This window comes from Tamandua tetradactyla, chromosome 5 (assembly GCF_023851605.1).
Source record: "Tamandua tetradactyla isolate mTamTet1 chromosome 5, mTamTet1.pri, whole genome shotgun sequence".
Lineage (NCBI taxonomy): Eukaryota > Metazoa > Chordata > Mammalia > Pilosa > Myrmecophagidae > Tamandua > Tamandua tetradactyla.
The window spans coordinates 21,023,679-21,050,229 of record NC_135331.1 but is presented as its reverse complement, the minus strand read 5'-3'; the positions used below and the strand labels follow the sequence as shown (position 1 = coordinate 21,050,229).

The 26,551-nt window shown below is 35.8% G+C and overlaps 1 protein-coding gene across 6 annotated transcripts in view; it reads left to right on the top strand.

Moving 5' to 3' along the window:
- The window catches only part of SPPL3 (signal peptide peptidase like 3), a 216,691-nt gene that overhangs the window by 166,366 nt on the left and 23,774 nt on the right, over positions 1-26,551 (top strand). For all 6 annotated transcript variants that reach the window (XM_077160041.1, XM_077160040.1, XM_077160044.1 and 3 more), the window contains exons 3-6: positions 6,185-6,273; positions 10,971-11,090; positions 11,840-11,918; positions 12,773-12,885. In XM_077160041.1, coding sequence (XP_077016156.1) covers positions 6,185-6,273; positions 10,971-11,090; positions 11,840-11,918; positions 12,773-12,885 — 401 coding nt within the window. The remainder of the gene's footprint in view (positions 1-6,184; positions 6,274-10,970; positions 11,091-11,839; positions 11,919-12,772; positions 12,886-26,551) is intronic.

Here is a 26,551-nt window from a genome sequence, read left to right as displayed (position 1 = left end):
TGAAGAGATGCTCAATGTCCCTGGCCATTAGAGAAATGCAAATCAAAACCACAATGAGATATCATCTCACACCCACCAGAATGGCCATTATCAACAAAACAGAAAATGACAAGTGCTGGAGAGGATGCAGAGAAAGAGGCACACTTATCCACTGTTGGTGGGAATGTCAAAGGGTGCAACCACTGTGGAAGGCAGTTTGGCGGTTCCTCAAAAAGCTGAATATAGAATTGCCATACAACCCAGCAATACCATTGCTAGGTATCTACTCAAAGGACTTAAGGGCAAAGACACAAACGGACATTTGCACACCAATGTTTATAGCAGCGTTATTTACAATTGCAAAGAGATGGAAACAGCCAAAATCCCATCAACAGAAGAGTGGCTAAACAAACTGTGGTATATACATACGATGGAATATTATGCAGCTTTAAGACAAGATAAACTTATGAACCATGTAATAACATGGATGGACCTAGAGAATATTATGCTGAGTGAATCCAGCCAAAAACTAAAGGACAAATACTGTATGGTCCCACTGATGTGAACGGACATTCGAGAATAAACTTGAAATATGTCATTGGTAACAGAGTTCAGCAGGAGTTAGAAACAGGGTAAGACAATGGGTAATTGAAGCTGAAGGGATACAGACTGTGCAACAGGACTAGATACAAAAACTCAAAAATGGACAGCACAATAATACCTAATTGTAAAGTAATCATGTTAAAACACTGAATGAAGCTGCATCTGAGCTATAGGGTTTTTTTTGTTTTTGTTTGCTTGTTGCTTTGTTTGTTGTTGTTGTTTTTTACTATTATTACTACTTTTATTTCTTTTCTTTATATTAACATTTTATATCTTTTTCTGTTGTGTTGCTAGTTCCTCTAAACCGATGCAAATGTACTAAGAAACAATGATCATGCATCTATGTGATGATGTTAAGAATTACTGAGTGCATATGTAGAACGGTATGATTTCTAAATGTTGGGTTAATTTCTTTTTTTTTTTCTTTCCGTTAATAAAAAAAATAAAAAATAAAAAAAAAAGAAATCACAGAAGACCTAAATAGATGGAAGGGCATACCGTGTTCATGGATTGGAAGACTAAATATAGTTAAGATGTCAATCCTACCTAAATTGATTTACAGATTCAATGCAATACCAATCAAAATCCCAACAACTTATTTTTCAGAAATAGAAAAACCAATAAGCAAATTTATCTGGACGGGCAGGGTGCCTCGAATTGCTAAAAACATCTTGAGGAAAAATAACGAAGCTGGAGGTCTCGCGCTGCCTGACTTTAAGGCATATTATGAAGCCACAGTGGTCAAAAAAGCATGGTATTGGTATAAAGATAGATATATCGACCAATGGAATCGAGTATAGTGCTCAGATATAGACCCTCTCATCTATGGACATTTGATCTTTGAGAAGGCAGTCAAGCCAACTCACCTGGGACAGAACAGTCTCTTCAATAAATGGTGCCTAGAGAACTGGATATCCATAAGTAAAAGAATGAAAGAAGACCCGTATCTCACACCTTATACAAAAATTAACTCAAAATGGATCAAAGATCTAAACATTAGGTCTAAGACCATAAAACAGTTAGAGGAAAATGTAGGGAGATATGTTATGAAACTTACAATTGGAGGCGGTTTTATGGACCTTAAACCTAAAGCAAGAGCACTGAAGAAGGAAATAAATAAATGGGAGCTCCTCAAAATTAAACACTTTTGTGCATCAAAGAACTTCATCAAGAAAGTAGAAAGATAGCCTACACAATGGGAGACAATATTTGGAAATGACATATCAGATAAAGGTCTAGTATCCAGAATTTATAAAGAGATTGTTCAACTCAACAACAAAAAGACTGCCAACCCAGTTACAAAATGGGAAAAAGACTTGAACAGACACCTCTCAGAAGAGGAAATACAAATGGCCAAAAGGCACATGAAGAGATGCTCAATGTCCCTGGCCATTAGAGAAATGCAAATCAGAACCACAATGAGATATCATCTCACACCCACCAGAATGGCCATTATCAACAAAACAGAAAATGACAAGTGCTGGAGAGGATGCAGAGAAAGAGGCACACTTATCCACTGTTGGTGGCAATGTCAAATGGTGCACCCACCGTGGAAGGCAGTTTGGCGGTTCCTCAATAAGCTGAATATAGAATTGCCATACGACCCAGAAATACCATTGCTGGGTATCTACTCAAAGGACTTAAGGGCAAAGACACAAACGGACATTTGCACACCAATGTTTATAGCAGCGTTATTTACAATTGCTAAGAGATGGAAACAGCCAAAATGTCCATCACCAGAAGAGTGGCTAAACAAACTGTGATATATACATATGATGGAATATTATGCAGCTTTAAGATAGGATAAACTTATGAAGCATGTAATAACATGGATGGACCTAGAGAACATTATGCTGAGTGAGTCTAGCCAAAAACTAAAGGACAAATACTGTATGGTCCCACTGATGTGAACCGACATTCGAGAATAAACTTGGAATATGTCATTGGTAACAGAGTCCAGCAGGAGTTAGAAACAGGGTAAGATAATGGGTAATTGGAGCTGAAGGGATACAGACTGTGCAACAGGACTAGATACAAAAACTCAAAAATGGACAGCACAGTAATACCTAATTGTAAAGTAATCATGTTAAAACACTGAATGAAGCTGCAACTGAGCTATAGGTTTTTTCTTTTTTTTTTTTACTATTATTATTACTTTTATTTTTTTTCTCTATATTAACATTCTATATCTTTTTCTGTTGTTTTGCTAGTTCTTCTAAACCGATGCAAATGTACTAAGAAACGATGATCATGCATCTATGTGATGATGTTAAGAATTACTGATTGCATATGTAGAATGGTATGATTTCTAAATGGTGGGTTAATTTCTTTTTTTCCGTTAATTAATAAAAAAAAAAAAAAAAAACTGATGAAGTTCAGGGTTTCTCTCTCTCAAGTGAGACGGCACATGGCAAATACAGTCAGGGCTTCTCTCTCAGCTGTTAGGGCACATGGTGAACACGGCGTCATCTGCTAGCTGTCTCCCCTGGCTTCTTATTTCACGAAGCTCCCCGGAGGCATTTTCCTTCTTCATCTCCAAAGGTCACTGGCTGGTGGACTCTCTGCTTTGTGGTGCTGCAGCATTCTCTGCTCTCTCTGAATCTCTGTTTGAGTTTTTTAACCATGACATATATTTATCAGGAGTAAAAATCATAGATTTTGTGTTTGTTTTGTTTTGTTTGTGATGAGTATGAGATAATACAGCCAACCAGTGTGTATAAGAGCCTTGGTTTCCTTAGTTGTATAGTAGTGCATCCTTAAAAGGTAGAATGATCGTACTATTTATTATCTAAACTGAGACCCCTTTTAGCATTGTTTGAAAAGTGGAAACTTAATAAAGTCACAGTACAGCAGGCATAATCTGGAATTTGTTGTCACCCTTCTCATAGGTTAATTATAAAATTCTAATTAAGTCTTGCCTGTAAAGCACCTAGTACAATATCTGACATTAGAAGATCAATAAAAGTTAACTATTGTCATTATTTTAACCCTCAGGAATTTTTCAGCTACTTAGTCAGAAGCCGTCTCTTCCCATCCTGATTATTAGTAATACTTAGTATCTTGATGTTGGTTCTGTGCAAGCATCAGTAATTGGCAATGTGTTTGCCTTCAGCAGCTTGACCCACAACCACTTCATGTTCATTCTTAGTTGGTGAAAAAGCAAATGATATGCTATAATTTAGGTGATTTTTTTTTCTATGATGGTAAATGGTTTTTTATGATGAAATAACCATAGCTCAAGTCCTTCTATTGTCATGTAATCATTAATTTTATTAACCCAGACTTGCTGTCTGTTAAACAAATAGCCAGGGTGCAATTTGGATAGAATGTCTAGTAATAATAAGATTATGATGGTGATGGGGCAGTGGTGGGTGGATGTGTGTGTGAAGGGTAGTCTTGTATGAAGTCAGAACAACCTGTTCTAGATCCAGCCAAGCAGTTTCATGTCTGTCGAGTTGATAAAGATGAGCAAGTAAGTGAGGATAAAGCTCACATTTCAGCATGGCTTTTGGATACTTCTGGAAGCAATCTTCTGAAAAGGCTTTATTTAAACAACTTAAGTTTGCCGTCAGCTGTGTACTATGGGTAACTGTTACTGGACCCCAGTCACAGTGGCCTGGGATCTGCTAAACCCTGGCCATTGATCTTGCTTCATAAAATTGGAAGATATTAATCCTTTGAGTTCATATTTAGGACCCCCCCAACTTCATTTTACCAGATCTGTTTTGTGTAGTAGCGACCCCATGATCTGCTTCTGATGATTGGACAAGGTTTGATTTTAACTAACCTTATTTGAGGCAATGAGCAATTCAAAATAAACTTCACATTACGTGAGGACTGAAGAAGAGTGCTTTTTCTCCCTTCCACCTCCCTTCTTGTCTCCTCCCAAACCCCAGTAGTACCTCATCAGCCTGCCTAAAGGTTTCCTTGCAGCAATTCTTGTCAAACTAGGTTTTAAGGAAATGGGACAGCTAAAACTAGTTTGACGATAACCACAACCTACTGGTACTTGAAAGGGCGAAAACTTTTCCACTAAACAGCCAGAATTAGAGGTTTTTGTTTTGTTTTGTTTTGTTTTTTGACATGGGCAGACATCGGGAATCGGACCTGGGTTTCTGGCATAGGGCAGGCAAGAATTCTGAATTTGTGGTATGCTGCAAAAGCACTACTTTGGAGGGAAATTATAGCTCTAAACACCTGTATTAGAAAAGAAAAAAAAAAGCTCTCAAATTAATGACCTTCATTTAAGAGCAAATGAAACCCAAAGTAAACAGATGAAAAATAAAAATGAAGATCAAAGCCAAAACTAATGAAAGAAGTTTCTCTATTTATTTCAAGGAAATAGGTGACACCAAAAGCTGATTTTTTTGAAAAATCAGTGAAATTAATAAGCCTCTATTAAGGAAAAAAAAAAAGGCATGCAAATTATCAGTATTAAGAATGACAGAGGTGATAGTATTAGAGTCTACAGATGTTAAAAGGATAACAAGGGACAACTGTGAACAACTTCATGCCAAAAAATTTGACAGATGAAATGAATGAATTCCTTGAAAAACATTATTTATCAAAGCTTTAGTCTAGAAGAAATAACTAGATTAATTAAATCAAATCTAAAATTCGGTTCTTCAGTTGCATTGTCCACGTTTCAAGTGCTCACATGGCTAGTCTCTACCACATTGGCCAGTGCAGATACAGAACATTTTCTTTTGGACACAGACATACACAATCCCCTTTAAAGGAATGTGCCAGTAGGAGATGAGCTAAGGACTAGAACAAGTAGTTCACAAAGAAAGAAATCAGAAGGTTAAGCTTCTATAACACACAATTGTTTAATTATTAAAGAATTGTAAAGTAAAACAAGCTGAGATATTTTTAGTTCTTCCCCCAATCAGATTGATAATAACTACTTCCTTCGGTGTTTGACTCAAAAGTCACTAGTGAGTCTTCCCCCCAAGTTAACCTGTCTAAAATTTCAAACCCTTACACCTCCTTCCCTACTTTTTCTCCTTAGTACTTACCATTACCACACCACATATTTAACTTTTCTTGTTTATTGTCTGTCTGCCCTCTTTGAGTGTAAAATTTATGAGATCCTATTTGGGTCACTATTTATTGTCCTCCCAGTATCTAGAATAACAGATGCTCAAATGTTTGTTGTTTTTTGAATCAGAGCTGTCAAGGTATAGAGAAACGAATACTTCCCATATACTGCTATCAGAGAGAATAAATTGCTACAACCTTTCTGGAAGCAGTTGTGTAGGTGTATAAAAGTCTCAAAATTGTTTTTACCCTTTGACCCAGCATTTCTCCTAGACAGTGATCATAAGGAAGTAATTATAGATGTGCACAGAGATTTAGCCGGAATATTCATCCACAGCAGAATGCTTTCAGCTACAGTAAGGAAGAGTCTTGGGCTGACATACTGGAAAGAATAGATTGTTTTTTAAAATCTGGCAACAAGAACTACTTTGCAGAATTGTTCAAAATGTTCCTTTTATTCCTAATATCTTAACATTTTAAAATATTGTCTCACTGTTGACCTTATGACCTACTGCTTTCTTAAGCAGAATTAAAACTTACCTATAATTTTTATCCTGCACAGGTCCCTTAATATGGATTTTGAAAATCAAGATAAGGAGAAAGACAACAACAATTCTTCTGGGTCTTTCAATGGCAACAGCACCAATAATAGTAAGGCATTTTATGTCAGTTAATTTTCTCACAGGTATTTGTCTTAATGTGATTCTTCCTATACCCCCCGTATGCTTAGTGTAATAATAATATTTCATTTATATGGTATACCTGTTCGATTCTTACCCTTCTGAATTTAAACTACTGATTTCTTATATACTTTTCAGCTCATCCCTGAAAGTTTGCTTTTTTGAAAACTTGATTCTTTATTGAAGATAAGCAGGATCAATTAACATCTATCTGGGTATAAGTTCATTAAATACTTTGGCAGTGTTGATATTTTTGTAGGTGTGGATCATCAGTTCTGTTCAATGACTCTTCAAAGATAGCTTCTTAAAGTACTTGTAAAACTAATCTTCTCTGGTATTTAAGAAATGATAAGAATATTTGATTTAAAAAAAGAAATGTGCTATATGGTAAATGTTCAGCAGCATATTTAATAATAGCTAAAAAAAGTAGAAATAACACAAATGTTCATAAACTAGTGAATGTGTAAACAAAATTTGATATATCCACCCAGTGCAATACTATTCTGCAATTAAAAGAATGAAGTATTAATAAATGCTGCAACACGAATGAATCTCAAAACATGCTGCAGGGGAGGAATGGGGAGTTACTGGTATACCCAAACTCAAAATGGTATGAGTTTGGGTTTAGGATAATGAAGATGGTCTGGTAATAGATAGAGGTGAAAGTTACACTATCTTGTCAGTGTACTTAATGTCAAAGAATTATCCACTTTAAGTAGTTGAAATTATTTTTATCTTATGTGTATTTTACCACAAATAAAAATTGATAATTAAAAAAAAAGTATGCTCTGTGAAAGAAGCCAGACACAAAAGATCATGAGTTATATGATTCTATTTATATGAAAGTTCTAAAAAGGCAAATACAGAGAGATGGAAAGTAGATTAGTTTTTGCCTGGGGCTAAGAGTGGGAAGGAGGATTAACTGTAAATGTGCATCAGGGATTTTATTGTAGTAATGAAAATGTTCTAAAACTAGATTATAGTGATGGTTTTACCACTTGCTAAGTTTGCCAAAAAAGTCATTGAATTACAGACTAAAAATGGGTGAATTTTATGGTATTGTAAATTATACCTTTGAGTTATGGAAAATTTACAGTGATTACTATGGAAAGAGAATTGAATTAGAAATAAGGAGAGATTCAATTTGACATTAAGAGATTTATATTGAGTACCTGCTATGTACTTGATACTCTGTTAAGATATTTTGAAAGATGTAAAAGTATAAGAGCTGCTACCCAAGCTGTCACATGAGCAGTGTGACCAAAATACTTCCCAAGGTGTTAGAAAGTGCTAAGACAGAGACGACAAATACCACTTCCCCCCTTGTACGTGGGGCAGGTACTTTTTCTCAGTCAGCCTCACCGTAACCTGAGAACCCTTTCAACCAAGCAGCTGCTCTCAGTGGATGAGAAGAGCTCTGGAGATGAAATCAGTGGACGTCCTTTACAAAGAGGGTAAAGAGAAAGTCAGGGGGAGCAACAGCGGGTCAAGTTAGTAAGGGACTCTTGACTGGAAAAGGTAAGTGTAACTTGAAATAGTGAACATGGATTGATGGGAAAGAAGTTAGTCTAGATGGAAAGAGCAGTTAATAACAGATACAGAGGGACAGTGAGCATAATTTATAGGTAAAGTTATCAGCCTAATAGGGAGGATATGCCAGGCATCTAAAATAAAATTAGATATGTATATTGATGGAAGACCTTGGAATTTAAATTGAAAAGCGATCCCTTAATATCAACTTCAGTTTCTCTAGTTATTGTATGATACTCCAACAACCAAATTACACTTGCCCAGTTTTCACCCGTTAAATGTGTTTCATTGTCACCCAATGGTGCAAAATAGGTATGATAAACACAATTAGTAGAGACATTTAAATGTAATGTCTTTATTAAACTTATGGTACAGATATAAGGTAAAATACCATGCCAATAACTTACTAGGAACCAAGTAAAAACTCCAGTGACCGAATCTGATTTTCGGATGAAATATTACATAGCAGCTGACCTAATATCAGTATTTTAGGACAAATAACTTTATACTCTTATAAACTACATTAAAGTCCTGTGCTATATAAAATATGTATGTGATGTTCTTAAACCAGATTATAAATCTCATGTACACTGCATCACATCTAGGTCAGTAATGTAAGCAAAATATATAGTGTGTGTCTGAGTATAAATTTGTTCTCAAATACAAGAAGAAAAAATTACCTCCTTTTTTATTTCTTGCTATTAATCAGAATCTAAGGAGTAGCAGAACAGCCCTTTTTAAGGGATAATTTTTCTTTAATCTACTTGTGATGTGCTGAATTACCCTGGACAACATATGTTTCTTCAGCAGCTACTCTGGGTCAAGGATACCCAAAGGGATAAGGTTAGAGTCCCAGCCTTTATTGACAGGTTAGGATGAGTGTAGCCGATTTCCATATGATCAATGTTCTAGTTTGCTAGCCGCTGGAATACAATATACCAGAAACAGAATGGCTTTAATAAGTTGGTAGTTTACAGTTCTAAAGCCAAGGAAATGTCCCAATTAAACCAAGTCTATAGAAATATCCAATCTAAGGCATCCAGGGAAAGATACCTTGGTTCAAGAAGGCCGATGAAGTGGGTTTCTTTCTCGAGTGGAAGGGCACATGGCAAGCACAGCATCCTCTGCTAGCTTCTTCTCCTGGCTTCCTGTTCCATGAAGCTCTCCAGTAGGCATGTTCCTTCTTCACCTCCAAAGGTCGCTGGCTGGTGGACTCTGCTTCTCGTGGCTGCGTCGTTCTGCTCTGTTCTCTCTGAAGAGAGAGAGCACAATCGGGAAGACCATAATGAAAGAAAAGGCCGTTGCAGAAAGGCCAGCATTCGATTATGGAGTATGACATCTTTCCACATTGAAAGTATGGCATGCAAACTAGGATGCATTTATCCAAAATCAACGAAATAACCACAACCAGAAAGATGAACAGAGAAACATGAAAGATTGTGTAGGTGCTAATAAGATTAACAGTGTAGAAGAATTGAGGGGAATGTTCTAAAAAAGGTTCTAAATTCATGAAGGCATTAATTCAATGTTAAGACTTTGGCAAGAGTGTTTTGAACTGATTGAAGGAGAAAGTGACCAGAAGGCGATTTTTAAACAATTGAAATTGCCCGTTCCCAAAATTATAAGGATCAAAAAATTTATGAAGAAAGCATGAGAAGAAAAAGGTTTAAGTGTAGACCAAGATCCGTGTCGGAGAGTGGAGAGCATGGTGTTGGAAATAGATTTGAAAATGCAGGAAAAGGAGTGAAGGATTACTTTATGATATGTGCTTTAGATATATCAGAAATGATTAAGTTTACCTTGATTATAAAAGAAGTTAGGAAGAAGCATAAAGTGATAACTTGAAAAATGACATGGGCCATGGGATGCATACCAAAAAGCAAAACTTAAAGAAAAGAGGTCACTTTGTAAATGAATGTTTCTTTTTGCTAAAGGTTTCAGTGCAGAGTTCTCTAGAGCATTTGACCAAAAGTCTGAGGAATTATTACTTCAGATTATAGAATATCACACCATCTGGGCAACTTCAGCCACCTTGAAATAAGGGGAAGGAATAAACACACCTCCCAGGAAGAATGGTACTGATCTCATTAGAAAACAGGAAAATGATAATTAAAACCTCAATGAAATAGTACTACATATTTACCAAAATAGCTAAAATCTTAAAACCTGACGACACGAAGTGTTAGTAGGGATGTATAACAAGAATCTCTTGCACTGCTGAAGGAAGTGTAAGTTGGCACAGTCATTTTGGAAAACAGCTTGGCATTATCTTTTAAAGGTGATGATATATATATCCTAGGGTCCAGCAATGTCACTCCTAATTACATACCCAAGAAATGCCAGCACGTGTTTGCCAGCAAGTCATATAAGAATGCTCATGAATTCTTGCTGTGCTTTCGTCACTGATAATAACCAAAAAATTGTAAACAATCCAAATGTTAACCAGCCCTCAGCTGAGCCAGGAGACCACTGGTGCTGGGCACTCACTCGGCCACCGCTCCTGCTGTCAACTGGGTTTTGGTCTGAGGGATTACGGTGTTATAGTGTGAATTCATAGCTGACATGTATTTACACCACCCATCCTGATTCAAGAGATTCTCTTCTGGTACTCTAAAATGTTCCCATAAAATAATTTTTCTAATTTGCTTCTTTCAGCTGTCCTCTTCTCCCTATCCTGCTCAGGCAGTCCTCAATTATTAACCATAAAGGGAAGAATAAATATGAGTATATTAAATTCGCAGTTGAGAAATTATTTTAGTCAGTAGGCGTAATCCATCTCTTTTACCAAGCATTTACACAGGACTACAAGTGCACTTATATGGACTAATCTGAATTTTTACTGTTCCCTAATGTTCCTGATGATTTTTTGCAGTGCCATCTACATGGTAAACAGGAGGAGGTAGCAATTCAATTCAGCAAATATTTCTTGAGTACCAACTATAATGAAGGCACTGTGAAGAGAGTAGCTCCTAATCTCCTAGGGACGGAGAAAAGTGTAGGGCCTGGATAATCTACAACAGATAACTAAACTAGTCCCTAGAACCATCTGCAGTTTAATGAGTTAACGTTTGTGAAGTGCATGGGCGCAGTGTCTGTTACATAGTATGTGGTTAATATATCCCTACTTCTTTCTTTCAGGTATCCAAACTATTGACTCTACCCAGGCCCTGTTCCTTCCAATTGGAGCATCTGTCTCTCTTCTAGTAATGTTCTTCTTCTTTGACTCAGTTCAAGTAGTTTTTACAATATGTACAGCAGGTAAATGAGGGTTTGTGTCTTTTTTTTTTCACCTTTTAAAAGTCATCATTCAAAAATTCTGATTTATATACCATTCCATGTAAGTTTTTCTTGATAAGTCTGGCTTTTTTCTTCTCCCCTTCCCCCATCTTCCACCTTTGAGCCATTTGGAAAAAGGAGATTTTTTATATCTATGTATGTGTATCTTCCGTTCAGACCTGCCAACATAACCTGAAACAAAGGCCAGGGATTTGAAAGCATGTGAGTTTTATGATGCCAGGGCTGTATTGCTTTGGCTGTAGCTCCTTTTCTGGTAGTTTACCAGAAGGTCCAGTTTGCAAAGTGGTTGTTGGCAACACCTATAAATGTTTCTGGATATAAAGGATTGATAGCTGATTAAGATCAGCTCTCTGATCTGTTTTCAAGCTAAGTAATGATGAAAATGTATAAAGTATGAACAAAATGCTACAAGGCGTGTTTGGGGATCATCCCCTGACTCTCCATTCCTTTATCCTTTCTTGTCGAGAGAGGAGAGAATGAGAAAACCTACCCATGCTGCCCCACCTTCAAGTCAGGTACTATATATTTTTAGAGGTATTCTTCAATGATAAAGAAAATGTTTTTTCTTCCCTAGTTAATTAATTATATCCTCTTGTCAAGAAAAGTATGCCAGAAAATGATTGAGTTCCTATACATCATGCCATTTTTCTTAAAATTGGTAGAAAATAAACCAAAAAAAAAAAAAGTAACCTTGCATTTTCTGTCTCTAGTTCTTGCAACGATAGCTTTTGCTTTTCTTCTTCTCCCGATGTGCCAGTATTTAACAAGACCCTGTTCACCTCAGAACAAGTAAGGACTTGGGATTTTCCTCTCAGTTATAAAGTTGTATATATTTTTCTCTCATACTTGCTAAACATTATCAGGAGTCTGTTATTATTCACTGGGGCACACAGATGACAAAAGACTGGGAAGTGAGATATTTGATCTTTAAAACTGGAAGATGTTACTTTCATTTGCACCTTTTCATGGCAGAGAAAATATTAAGTTTTAGGAAGTCAGAAACATTGTAATATGGTTCCTGCTTAGATAATTGAAAGATGAGAATTTTTCTTTAGAAGCGGTTTGAGAATAGTGGCCAAACTCAAACATTCTTTCCTTTTTATCTTAGGTAAACTAGAATACATAATGGCCACATAGGTTTAATCCAATTTTCACACCTTAACTCCTCAAGCCATTTCTCCTGGGAGCAAAATGCTTATGCTGACAGAGGTGCCCTATGCACTTAGGAAACCAGTAACTTGAGGTAGCTGATCTTCTCAAGGATTAGATAACTGAATAGATTTGCCATTTTATAAATATGTATTCATCTTTATTAAATGAATTGTTGACTTTCATTTTGTTTTATTAATAAGAATAGAATTTCCTCTATACTTAAATTCTCTAAAGGTTGATAGTATCACATTAAACTTCCAAATACCCATGCTGACAATTTGATTTGTGCATTATGAAATGGGTGCAAAAGTCTAATTCCTTTTTCTGTGGCTTACTCCAAAGGAGTTTGAATCTTTGGAATTTCCAGGTATCTAGGTATTGTCTTCTGTTTTAATCATGCCAACTTGAAATCTGATGATGAAAAACCAAAAAGAGTTTGGCTGTTCAACAAAGTCTGCCCATTAGTCCAGTAAATGTTATGTGTTTTCCAGGATATCCTTTGGTTGCTGTGGGCGTTTCACTGCTGCCGAGTTACTGTCATTCTCTCTGTCTGTCATGCTCGTCCTCATCTGGGTTCTTACTGGCCATTGGCTTCTCATGGATGGTGAGTAACTAACATGTGACACGTTGGAATTCTACTTAATATAGTTTATAGATAGTTAAATGTATTTGTCTTCCTTTCCTCTACTTTCTGTGTTTTAGAAATATTACCCATGATTACCATGAATATTAGATGTCCAAAGGATGGCACTAATGTGTAATTAGGTTTTTTATTATTTTTCCCACATTTTCCCCACATTTTCTAATGTGTTAATTATCAAGATATAATTCACCCACCATATAATTCATCTATTTAGAGTGTATAATTCATTGGTTTTTAACATGTCCATGGAATTGTGCAACCATCACCACAATCAATTTTAGAGCATTTTATTTACCACATTGTATTTACCCATTCATCAGTTTTGACTTCTTGGCTATTCTGAATAATGCTTCAGTGAACATTTGTGTACAAGTAACTCCAGATTATTCCACAGTATGATTCATAATTTGCTTAATTATGGTAGATCCTTAGATTGTTTTCATCTTTTCCTGTTATAAGTAACCCTGAGATAAACATTATTGTTCCACCTCTATCAGTTTATTCACCAAGATTATTTGCTAAGGATGAATTCTGAGCTATGAAATTCTGCAACAAAGGATTTTTTTATTTAAAAATGTTAGTTATATCTGTTATTCAGCTGCCTTTCAGAAATGCCATACCAATTTCCACTCCTACCTATAGCATATGAGAATTTCCCAATAATAATAATAATAAAATAGTGATAACAATAGTAGCTAAATTTTACTAAGTAGTTACTGTATATTTGGGACACTGCTGGATTTTTTTTTTTTTAACCAGATAATGTATGTCTGTTAGATGATACATGACTAGCATACATGCATAAACATATATTTATAACACAATTCAAAAATAAACATTCTTTTAAGCATACATGGAACATTTATGGAAGTACCCATGATATTAAGTCAAAAGCTAACTCAATGGGTTTCAAAGGATTAACGTCATACAATCAACATGCTTTGATCATTTAATACAATTAAGGTAGATATTAATAAAAAAAGATAACAAGAAAGGCCTTTTCTGTACAGAAACCTAAAAACTCTTCTAAAAACAATTCATGGGTTACGAAAGATTTCATAATGGAGATTGGAAAATATATAGAATTGAATAACAACAAAAATACCGTTATGTCAGATTTTCTAAAGTGGCCGTTATGGTACGGCCACTTTAGAAAATAGCTGGAAAGCAGTTTCTCAAAAAGTTAAACATAAAATTACTGTATGACTCACTCATAGGCATATATGGAAGAGAATTGAAAATATATATCTATGGCCCTTTGCTACATGGCATGGCATATGGCAGCGTCTGCTGGTCTCTCCCTTCTCTTCTGGGTTTTGTGAATTTCAGCTTCTCGCCTTTGTGGCTTTCTTTCTCTTTGTGTGAATTTCATTCTCTTATGAAGGACTCCAGTTTAGGATTAAGACCCTTCTTGATTGAAGTGGAACATATCTTAACTGAAGTAGCCTCATCAAAAAGTCCCACTTACAATGGGTTTACACCTACAGGAGTGGATTAGATTTAAGAGCATGTTTTGTTGGGGTGCTTACAGCTTGAAACCACCATACACTATATCATCAATATAGTATACACAAGTACAGTATCCATGATCAGTGTACAATAAACAGAGTGATCAGAAAACTTTAATGAATGAAAAAATAGAGCATATCTGACATTTACCCTTTACTAGCAAGTTCTTTCTGAATAAGTAGAAGAAATTGTAGGGGGGGATGGATATTTAAAATGAATAAGATTTTACAACTCTATGAAAATGTTATATTTACAGATTAAATCCTAGTATTGAATAAATTAATATTCAATAAAATTTCTAACATACTATAATATCTCCTAATTATTTGTGTATAGTACTAGCTCACAATTTGTTTATTATTACCTTATCTTAAAAAGTGTTTACCAAAAACCCAATTTAGGATCACAGAATCTGGATGTTTTATATAGATTGTCTCAATCATCAAAACAGCTCTATGAAGGTAGGTAGCATGACTGTTTCCCATATTGCAGTGGAGGAAACAGGTTCAGAGAAGTTAAGTAATTTGCTCAGAGTCACAGAAATTCTGTGTATATTTCATATTTACTAAATCAACTTTCAATATCTTATAAGCATATTTCTGAAAATCCCCCATAATTATTCCATCACTCTAACACAGTAAATGTTTTTATCTTCCCTATTCTTTTAAAAAAAATCTTATTGTTAAATATAATATATATACAAAGAAAAGAAAGAAAAAGCAATGATTTTCAAAGTACACTTCAACACGTAGTTACAGAACAGATTTCAGAGTTTGTTATAGATTGCCATTCTACTATTTCAGATGTTTCCTTCTAGCTGCTCCAAAATGCTGGAGGCTAGAAGAAATATTTTTCCTTCTTGTGAAAAATAGCATATATACAAAAAGCAATAAATTTCACAGCACATCGCAACAATTAGTTGTAGAACAGATTTCAAAGTTCGATATGGGTTACAATTCCAGTTTGTATTTTACTTCTACCTGCTCTAATAAGATACTGGAGACTAAAAGAAATATCAGTTTAATGACTCAGCAGTCATACTCATTTGTTAAACCCTACCTTCTCTGTATAACTCCATCATCACTTTTTATCTTTCTCTCCCACTCTTTAGGGGTATTTGGGCTATGCCCATTCTAACATTTTCATGTTGGAATGGGCTGTGGATAATATGGGATATGGGGATGGAACTAGCTGATGTTCTGGAGAGGCTAGCTGCTCTGCATTTCAGGACTTAAGTAGTCCAGGAACCCATCTGTAGGTTGTAGGCTTCTGGAATGTTACCCTAGTGCATGCAACCTTTGTAGAATCTTATATAATACCATAGCTGTTCTTTAGGATTGACAGGAATGGATTTGGTTGGGGGTTGGCAAATTATGGTAGGTAGCAATGTCTAACTGAAGCTTGCATAAGAGTGACCTCCAGAGTGGTCTCTCGACTCTATTTGAACTCTCTCAGCCACTAATACTTTGTTACACTTCATTTCCCCCTTTTGGTCAGGATGGCATTGGCAATCCTATGGTACCAGGGCCAGACTCATCCCTGGAAGTCATCTGTCATGCCTCCAGGGAGACTTTCATCCCTGGATGTCATATCCAATGTAGCAGGAAGCGCAGTGGTTTCACTTGCAGAATTGGGCTTGGAGAGAGAGAGATGCCACATGTGATCAACAAAAGAGGTCCTCTGGAAGTAACTTTTAGGCCTGCCTATAGGTAGGCTAATCTTCTCTGCTACATATATAAGCTTCACAAGAGCAAGCCTCAAGATTAAGGGCTTGGCTTACTGATTTAGGTGTCCCTAATGTTTGACACAGTTATCCGGGGTTTCCCTGGTGGTAAAGTTTAATAGTTCCATATTTTTTCTCCCATCCCTCATGGGACTTTGTCAATACTTTTGATTATCTGCATAATATACTCTGGGTTGTATCCAGGCATTACATTAAGCTATACAGGATTAAAGGCCCTCACTCTTATTCTGGGCTCCCTGTATTTGGATTGTTTAAATGATCTATCCAGATGATTGAGTTAGATTATATGCTATAGAAAATTAAGGTTCTGGACAAAATAAACCTTTCTTCCTTTGGTCTTAAAGAGTAGATGAGGTTCTAAAATATAAACAATGTTTTCCTTAACCCCTGTAGTCTGAATTACCTTAATCCTGACCTGATTGGCTTCGTTCTTCCTTTTTTCCTCAATTTTTGGGAGAAGTTTGAGAAGGATTAGTGTTAGTTCTTTATAGAATGTTTGATAAAATTCCCCTGTGAAGTCATCTGGCCCTAGGTTTTTCTCTTGTAGGAAGATTTTTGAAGATTGATTGAATTTCTTTACTTGTGATTGGTTTGTTGAGATCTTCTATTTCTTCCTGAGTCAGTATAGCTTGTTTGTGTGTTTCCAGGAATTTGTCCATTTCATCTAAGTTGTTTGGTTTGTTGGCATTTAGTTGCTTATACTATGGTCTTATGATTTTTTTTTTTTTCCCTGCAGAGTCTGTGGTAATGACCCCTTCCTTATTTCTGATTTTATTTGCATTCTCTCTCTTTTTCTTTGCCAGCCTTGCTAGTGGCCCATAGATTTTATTGATTTTCTCAAAGAACCAACTTTTGGTTTTATTGATTCTTTCTATTGTTCTTTTGTTCTCCCATTTATTTAACTCTGCTTTAATCTTTATTATTTCTCTTCTTCTGTTTGATTTGGAGTTAGTTTGATGTTCTTTCTCAAGTTCCTCCTGGCAAGCAGTTAAGTCCTCGATTTTTGCTCTTGTTTTTAATATAGACATTTAGGGCAATAAATTTTCCTCTCAGCACAGCCTTTGCTGCATTCCATAAATTCTGATGTGTTGTATTCTTGTTTTCATTCATCTTTAGATAGCTACTGATTTTTCTAGCAGTTTCTTCTTTGATCCCCTTGTTGTTTAAGATTGTGTTATTTAATCTCCATATATTTGTGAAAGGTCTCGTTCTTTGGTGGTTATTGATATCCAGCTCCATTCCATTGTGATCAGAGAAAGTGCTTTGAATAATTTCAATGCTTTTAAATTTATAAAGACCTGTTTTGTTCCCCAGCATACTAGAGAAGAAGGTATATCCTGGAGTTTTGGGATGTAATGACCTATATATGTCTGTTAGGTCTAATTAATTTATATCAAGTTATTTAAGTTCTCTATTTCCTTATTGATCCTCTGTCTGTAGAGGAGAGTGGTGTATTGAAGTCTCCTACTATTGTTATTGAAACATGTGTTGCTCCCTTCAGTTTTGCCAATGTCTGTCTCATGTACTTTGGAGCTCCTTGATTGGGAGCATAAACATTTATGATTGCTTTTTCTTCTTGGTTAATTGCCCTTTTATTAATACATAGGGTCCTTCTTTGTCTTTTTTGATGTTCATTTAAAGTCTATTTTGTCCAATATTAATATATTTATTCCTGCTTTCCTTTGGTTACAGCTTGTGTGGAACATCTTTTTCCATCCTTTCACTTTCAACCTATTTGTATCCTTGTGTCTAAGATGAGTCACTTGTAAGCAGCATGTAACTGGATTATATTTCTTAATCCATTCTGCCAATCTGTATCTTTTAATTGGTAAGTTTAGTTCATTAACATTCAAAGTTATTACTGAAAAGGTGTTTCTTGAGTCCACCATTTTATCCTTTGTTTTATTTGTCAGATCTATATATTCTTTTCTCTTTCTCTTTTTATCCTTTAAGTTACCCTTACTGGTACTCTTCAGTTCTGTACCCTCCTCCAGACCTCCCTTTCCTGTCTTTTTTTTTTAAAACTGGCAGAACTCCGTGTAGTGTTTCTTGTAGGGCTGGTCTCTTGTTGACAGATTCTTTCAGGATTTGTATGTCTGTGAAAATTTTAATCTCTCCCTCAATTTTGAAGGACAATTTGGCTGGGTACAGAACTCTTGGCTGGAAGTCTTTCTCTTTCAGGATCTTAAATGTATCATACCAGTGCCTTCTTGTCTCCATACTCCACATGGAGTAGTCCGAACTCAGATTTATGCAATTTTCCTTGTATGTAGTACATTGTTTTTCACTTGCTGCTTTCAGGATTTTCTGCTTCTCTTTAACATGTAACAGACTGATTAGTATATGTCTTAGGGAAGGCCTGTTTGGATTTATTCTATTTGGAGTTTATTGGGCTTCTTCGATTTGCATATTTATGTCCTTTATAAGGGTTGGGAAGTTTTCCACACCATTATATCCTCAACTAATCTTCCTAGCCCTTTACTCTTCCCCTTCAGGGACACCAGTGATTCTTATATGTGTGCACTTTGTTTTGTCCATCATTTCCCTGAGGTCCAATTCAGATTTTTCCATCTTTTTTGCCATTTGCTGTTTTGAATGCTTGAAATAATTTGGCTTGTCCTCTAGGTAACTTATTCTTTCTTCTGCCTCTTCAAATCTGCTGATGTATATGTCTCGAGTATATTTTTCATTTTGTCTACAGCATCTTTAATCTCTTTGATATGTGCTATTTTTTTAATTCTTTCAAATTCCTCTTTATGCTCTTCTAGTGTCTTCTTGATCTCCTTTATGTCATTAGCCATCCATTTATTTTATTTAGTAGAGTTATATGAACAGCTTTGATTAGCTGTTCCATGGTCTTTGTCTCTTCTGGTGTTTTAATTTGGTCGTTAGACTGGGCTATGTCTGTCTGTATCATGATATGCTTAGTAGATCAATCTTCTGTTGTCTCCGTGGCATGTAAATATCTTGATTATTTTGCTTTGGAAGTTGATTTCCTTCAGTAGTCTAAAACTTTGTATTTGTGGGATGGGTATGGAGGAGGATGCAGGGTGCGGGGTGGGGCGCTACCGTGCAGTGATACATTGAGGTCAAGAAGTCAGTGTACAAATGCACGGGCACCCAGCGGCAGGGAAGATGTGGCTGTGTGGGTCTCAACTTCATTCTTAACTCTAAATACCAAGTTAGGCATGTATAAAACAGCCTCCCAAAATCCAGAAATAATAATTACCACTCTGGACTAAATGTGACTGCTGTCAGAGCTTATGATCTAGGCCCCTACATTCTTTAAAGTATTTTCTAAATGAGACCATGCGGTAATTGCTCTTTTGTTTCTGGCTCATTTTGCCTTACCAAATGTCCCACAGGTTCATTCACAATGTTGCATGCCTCACAACTTTGGTCCTTTTTGTAGAAGCACAATATTCGACCATATGTATACACCATCATTCACCAGCCTACTTCTTAGTCAGTGAATCCTTTAGCCACCTCCATTCATTAGGCATTGTGTATAATGTCCAAAGTCAACAGTCCATCAACACTCTCAGTTTTAGATAATTTCATTGTCCCCAAGAGAAAAATAACCAGTAAGCACACTGTCACCAAATAGAAAATCATAAACCTCCCTGTTCTAGTTTGTTAGCTGCCTGAATGCAATATACCTGAAACGAATGGCTTTTAAAAAGGGAAATTTAATAAGTTGCTAGTTTACAATTCTAAGGCCAAGAAAATGTCCCAGTTACAACAAGTCTATAGATATGTCCAATCAAAGGCATCCAGGGAAAGATACCTTGGTTCAAGAAGGCCGATGAAGTTCAGGGTTTGTCTTTCAACTGGAAGGACACATGGTGAACATGGCGTCATCTACTAACTTTCTCTCCTGGCTTCCTGTTTCATGAAGCCCCCCGGGAGGCATTTTCCTTCTTCATCTCCAAAGGTCGCTGGCTCGTGGACTCTCTGCTTCGTGGTGCTGCAGCATTCTCTGCTCTCTCCGAATCTCTTTCACTCTCCAAAATGTTTCCTCTTTTATAGGATTCCAGAAACTTCTCAAGACCCACCCAAATGGGTGGAGACATGTCACCTAATCCAGTTTAACAACCACTCTTGATTAAATTACATCTCCAGGGAGATGATCTGTTTACAGTTTCAAACATACAGTATTGAATAGGGATTATTCCGTCTTTATGAGATGGGATTTAGATTAAAACATGGCTTTTCTAGAGGACATACATCCTTTCAAACCAGCACATCCCCTTAGCTGTTATCCTTCCTCCCATTATTTACCCCGGTGTTGCTGTGGCACTGTTGATGTTTTCGTGTTAAACACAGCCCATAGCATGCAATGGCGGTCTTCTCCCCGTACTCCAAACTTATACATTCTTTGTATAAGATTCATATCTTTGAAGTAGTCATGCAAGGACTTTTCTATATTTGTGGTGTTAACTGGTGGGACACATGGGTCTGTACAACCACTTTCAATCATGTTCACCTTCAATATGGTAATATTACTTATAGATCCACTGGTGAATTGCCTTTACATCTGTCAATTCCATTACATTTGAGTTCAACCACATTAGCTAACTGTTCATCCATCTCTAGCTTCCATGTATCTCTAGGTCCCCTATATTCTGTATTATAAGCCTCTCATTTTACCATGGTCATAAAAAGTGGAATCATATAGTATCTATCCTTTGTGTCTGGCCTATTTCACTTGGCATTATGTCCTCAAGTCTCATCCATCTTGTCATGTGCTTCAGGATGTTATTTTGTCTTATTGCTGCATAATATTCCATCATGTGTATATATCACATTTTGTTAATTCACTGGTCTGTTGATTGGCACTTGGATTGTTTCCATCTTTTGGTGATTGTGAATAATGCTGCTAGAACATTGATGTGCAAATATCTGTTTGTGTCACTGCTTTCAGCTCTTCTGGGTATATATTGGTATTGCTAGGTCATAGAGCAATTCAATAGTTTCCTAAGGAACTGCCAGACTGTCTTCCATAGCAGTTGTACCAGTATACATTCCCACCAGCAGTGCATACGTGTCCCAACTTCTCCACATCCTCTCCAACATTTGTAATTTCCTCTTTGCTTAATAGCAGCCATTCTTGTAGATATGAGGTGGTATCTCATTGTAATCTGGGCATGAATTTCCCTTATAGCTAATGAAAATGAACGTCTCTTCATGTGCTTTTTAGCCATCTGTATTTGCTCTTCAGTAAATGCCTATTCATATTTTTACCCCATTTTATAATTGGGTTGTTTGTTCTTTTGTTGTTTAGTTGTATGTCTTCTTTATTTTTACAGGATATCAAACCTTTGATGTGTGATTTCCAAATATTTTCTCCCATTTAGTTGGCTGCCTCTTCACTTTTTTGATCAAGTCTTTTGAGGCACAAAATCTCTTTTTTTTTTTTTTCATATAAGATTTTTTATTAGAAAAGTTGTAGGTTTACCGAAAAATCATTTTCTGATTTCTTTAAAACTTTTCTAAATTTAAGATCCTGGCATTGTCTCCACCTTGTTTTTCACTTACACCTTACTCTCATTTTCACAGTATACTACCTTGACACCAAGAAACTTTTCTCTAACTTCTCAGCTCCACATAGTCTATTCACCTCTTCCTTTCTTTCAGTGGTTCAGAAGAAGTGGTTAAAATATAAGGGCAGCCAATTTTACACTGTTTGTAATACTTATCTAAAGAGTTTTTTAAAGAGGAATTTGAAATTTGGAGATTACAGGCATGGATTTCATTTGTTCCCGTTATCTGTTTCAAGTGACCACAAGACTAATCAAGACCTTGGAAACCGAGCCCTTTGGAACTAGCTGCCACATCTGAGTGGTTCCTCTGCTCTCTTTGCCAGGCACTGTCTTCCTGAAGCTCACGCTGGCTCAGCTACTATTTTCTAAGCACAGAGCCACCCAGAGTGAGGCCTGCTATCCATGCTTCAGGCCCAGGAGTAGCTATAAGTTATTCAAACAAATATTAACTATCATGATATCAGGATATGTATATACTTTCTATGCCTCATCTTAAATCTGCTTAATAGTATTTGGTGCATAGTTTGTTTTTTTTAACTGGTGTTTTTAGATATATAATTTTAAGAAAACTTGCATCAAAACTATGGATTAACTCAAAATAAGTATATTCTGTTCAAGATTAAATTAGATATAATTTGACAAAAAGGATTTTAAACTGCATTTTTTTCTGTGACCCAGAATGAGTTTCTTATCAATGCTCTCTGAAAATGTGCAATGGAAAGGAAAGTATGTTATGATATAATCATAATCAGGAAGAAAATTTAGGCCTTTAGGAAAAGTAAAAATTTAAGCTTTTATTCAAGAGGATTTTTTTCCTCTGGAGAAACTTTGACCAGTACAAAGATTTGGAATTCATATGTGGCCAGTTAATTAGTAAAAAGCTGAAAGAAATTGGATATTATGAGGAAACAAAGTCTAGAGTAGATTTCAAGCCCTGTACAATTATTTTAAATGGCACATATTATTTTAATCCAAGTTGATGATTATAGAGGAAGCATTCTTTAAATTTTAAAACGTACAACTATAAGATATAGGTATTATTTTAAAAGACATATTTTGCTCGAAAGATAAAATTATACTGATGTAAAACAGATCATTGGTTTCCAGAGGGTAATGAGTGAGGGGAAGGTATGACTACAAAGAGATAATAGCACAAAGGATTTTTTTGTTACAGTAATGTAATTGTCCTTTGTGCTGATTATGGTGGTGGTTCTATGAATCTATACATGTTTTCATGTATTCAAATTCACAGAACTGTATATTTTAAGAAAACTCAATTTTACTATATAATTTTAAAAGTAAAATGTTAAACATTTATACTCATGTAAATATATAAATTTTGTGTGTATATGTATGCATATGTACATATATGTTATATGTGTGTGTATGTGTATTTGTGTCATTCAGTGCTTGTTTGGGTGCTAACTATACACCAAGCTCTTGCAACTCAAAAGCAGTTCCTTGGTGTTGCAGATCAAGTTACCCTTTAGATTTACATACAGACCTTTACAGACCTCAGAATAGGAAGGCAAAGTCAGTATCACCAGTGCCTGGTCTGTGCAATAATTCACCTTTGCTGATTTATAAGAACTGCTAAATTTCCCAAGTCAATTATTATTGCTTTCAGTATTCGTATGGATTTGTGTTTAATACGTCAGTGTTTCTGGGGGTAGATAAAGAATAAGTTGAGAGAAAGAAATTATATTCAAGGTCACACAACAAGTTGCTTGCCCAGCTTGTAGTAGAAGGGTAAATACCTGTTTTACATAGGCGAGGTATCGTTCCTAATGATAAAGTTGGCAGGTATGTGCGTTAAATTGTTCCTGAGATTAACTCTTGATTTCTACAGAAGGATGATTACAGTAGGCAAATAACAGTAGGCAGGAAGAAGTAAGCAGGATATGAATTGGGCATGTAGAGGATTTTGAATGACTTTAATAGAATTAATCTCTTTTTAAAGTATGTATTATAGAATATTAAGAAGTCTTCATCATGGTGATAATTGGAGCAGAGATAGTAAATGTTAGTCCAAATCATACCTGCTTTTATAATTATATCCCTTAAAACTCATCTAGTCCACTGGCTTCAGCACTGAGGAGAATCTCTTTTACTTCTAATCAAAAACCTTTTAAAAATGCTGGTCAGCTGGTTAAAATCTAAATCCTTATGATTATTTCAATAAGTATAAATTGACTTTTTATCATTGTTAGCTACCTGTTCTTATGAGAGATTATTTTATGATGGGGTCCTTAAATGTCAGGTTGAGTGTCCACACCCATAAATAACACTTAAATTCTCTTACACAAATATGTGAAATGAGATGATAGCCTCAGATGCTTTGGTTTAACTAAAATAATATAAAGCAATAACTACCTAACCAGGACTGATGAGTCTAGATGCTAGCAGACTCAAGACATTGACAGATGTTTAGCTTCATTATGACAGATGTTTAGCTTCATGCAAGTATCTCCACCCCTTGTGTAATCTAAGCTTCCCTAGTCCCACCCCTAACTTTTTGTGGCTTTTCATGCATCTTTCTATTCATGCAGTGACACACTTGATACTATTTGTCAGTGGCACACATGATACTATTTGTATGTTGTGCTAAGGGTTTCAGACCCTTACTAAGTGCTGAATTTTGACCTAAAGAAGATTAGATACCTCTTAAATAGCAAGAAGTGTGTTCTCTGTACTCTCGTCCCACTCTGGCCCACCACTGCACAGGACAGAATATCACATACTACTATGTGATTTTAAAAAAAGAAAAGGTTGTTCTGATGGAAGATGACACTCTTTTAAAGATAAACTGGTTACACAGCCATCCTAAATACGTATTTTCGAACAAGTCAGCAGAATTTTCTTTGTGTACTTCTATGGGAAGATTTATTATATTCACTAAAAAAGGAACAGGAGAAGCACCTCTCAGTAAGACATACTAAAGGGCCCATTTTACCACAGGGTCCTCTTCCTCTATACTGTAGTAGCATCAACAGAAAATTGGCCATGAAAGAAAAACTTTATTGTCCCAATGACCATTATCAAACATACATTTCCATTGTAAAAGTCCTCTAATAATAGAAAATTTTGGTGGGTGTTCTGTAAGGTTCCACTAAACCCTAACTTACCTAGTAGACGTTACAGCATTTTATATCATTTTACATTATTACAGTTTCTTGATATTTACTTATTCAGTGATCACTCTTCCTACCAGTTTTGCCTAAGTTACATTGCCCTTGAAACCAAATAATTTTTCTTTAAAAAAAGGGCCTTTGAGATTTTTAAATTTCTCAGAATTAGTGTTTAGTATGTATTTAACTTGCTTTCACTATTACAATAAGGTGGCTTTCTAGCCATGCTCTTAAGATGCTGAAATATGTTACTCTCTGCCATGGAAATCATCGTTCCGTACTTCTCTGCAGAATCAGAAATCATGTTGTAGGCAGTGCGATTTGGTAGTAGGGTTTTTAAAATGAGTGATCCTTAATTAGACATTCTTTGAAGTTAATGTAGAGTGAAAATAGGATAATAAATGTTGTTAAGTTAGAGCAAGGTGTGAAATATATCATGCTTATACTAAAAATTGTTATTGGTAAGAAGGGACTATAGAGTTTTCTTGAACTGAAATCTAGAGCTGTTTTATCTGTGCTCTTAATTTTATCTGACGAACTAACCTTTTGAATTTGGAAAAGCTTGAAAGAACTTGAGCAATAGGTGGTGTGGTAAATTAGCTAAAAGCTGATGAATCCTGAGCACACCTATTGTTCAAAGATCAGTAAACCAAAACTAGATTCTTCAGGGTCTAAAAGAGTCTTGACAGATGTTTGGTTTAGCTAACATATGAACAGGAAATGTTTAGTTTCAAATCTGTTGATTTTTTTTTCCTAGTTTTGAAATGATAGACTCTGGTGTTTATTCCTTTTAGGGCAGAGGTATCTAGGAATCCTTTACCTTAGAATATGAGCCCTGCTAAAACCTTAAAGATTATGTGACGCTTTTAGAATACATTTTAGTTTTGTTAGGTTGCATTGTCTTTGTCCCTGGCCCTACTGGCTGTGAAAGACAAAGTGGTACCAATATTATATCAATAATAATTAAATTGAAAATAATTAAAAATAAGTGGCTAAGATTTATAGTCTACTTCCATAACATTTTTAGCTAATTTACATTTAACCAGAAGTTAAGTTTGTTGGTAAAGCTTTCAGGGACAGTCTTCAGAGTTTTCCAAGTAGCATGAAGCAAAGAAAGATTGTTACCTCCTTTCACTTTGGCCTTGAAAAACCTGAGGAGGAGGTAAGATTTTTGAGGATTACTTGAATGAAAGAATAAAGAAAAAGAGAGGCAAACTAGATGAATATTTGTGTTTCTGGGATATGACTTAGCTCTTGATGATAATCAGTTCAGGGGTAGGAGTAATGAAATGCTCTTCAGCATACTTATTATAAGGACCTTCTCTGAAATAGTCCAAAGAAATGCAAGTATGTTACCATTCATGACATAAGTCTTGAATACTCGAAGTTCTGTGTTTGAAGAGGCATACTTTTTTATGCCTCTTCATACAAAGAACTTAGAGCATTGTGGGAAGATTTAGCTGGTGTGATTAGAAGGAGGGTATTGCTCAACTTAATTTAGGAGTAAAGAAGTAGATTGAGGAATAGGAAACAAAGGAAGAGACACTGAGGGAGAGTCACCACATTGCTTAGCTCCATTATGTAAGCATTGTAGCTACCCCCACCCCCCAAAATTGTGCAACTTTATAATGGCATAAGGAGCTTAGACTCAGTCCAGCAGAGTAAGGACCGTAACAGTGACCCTTAAAGGAGGAGGTGAGGTA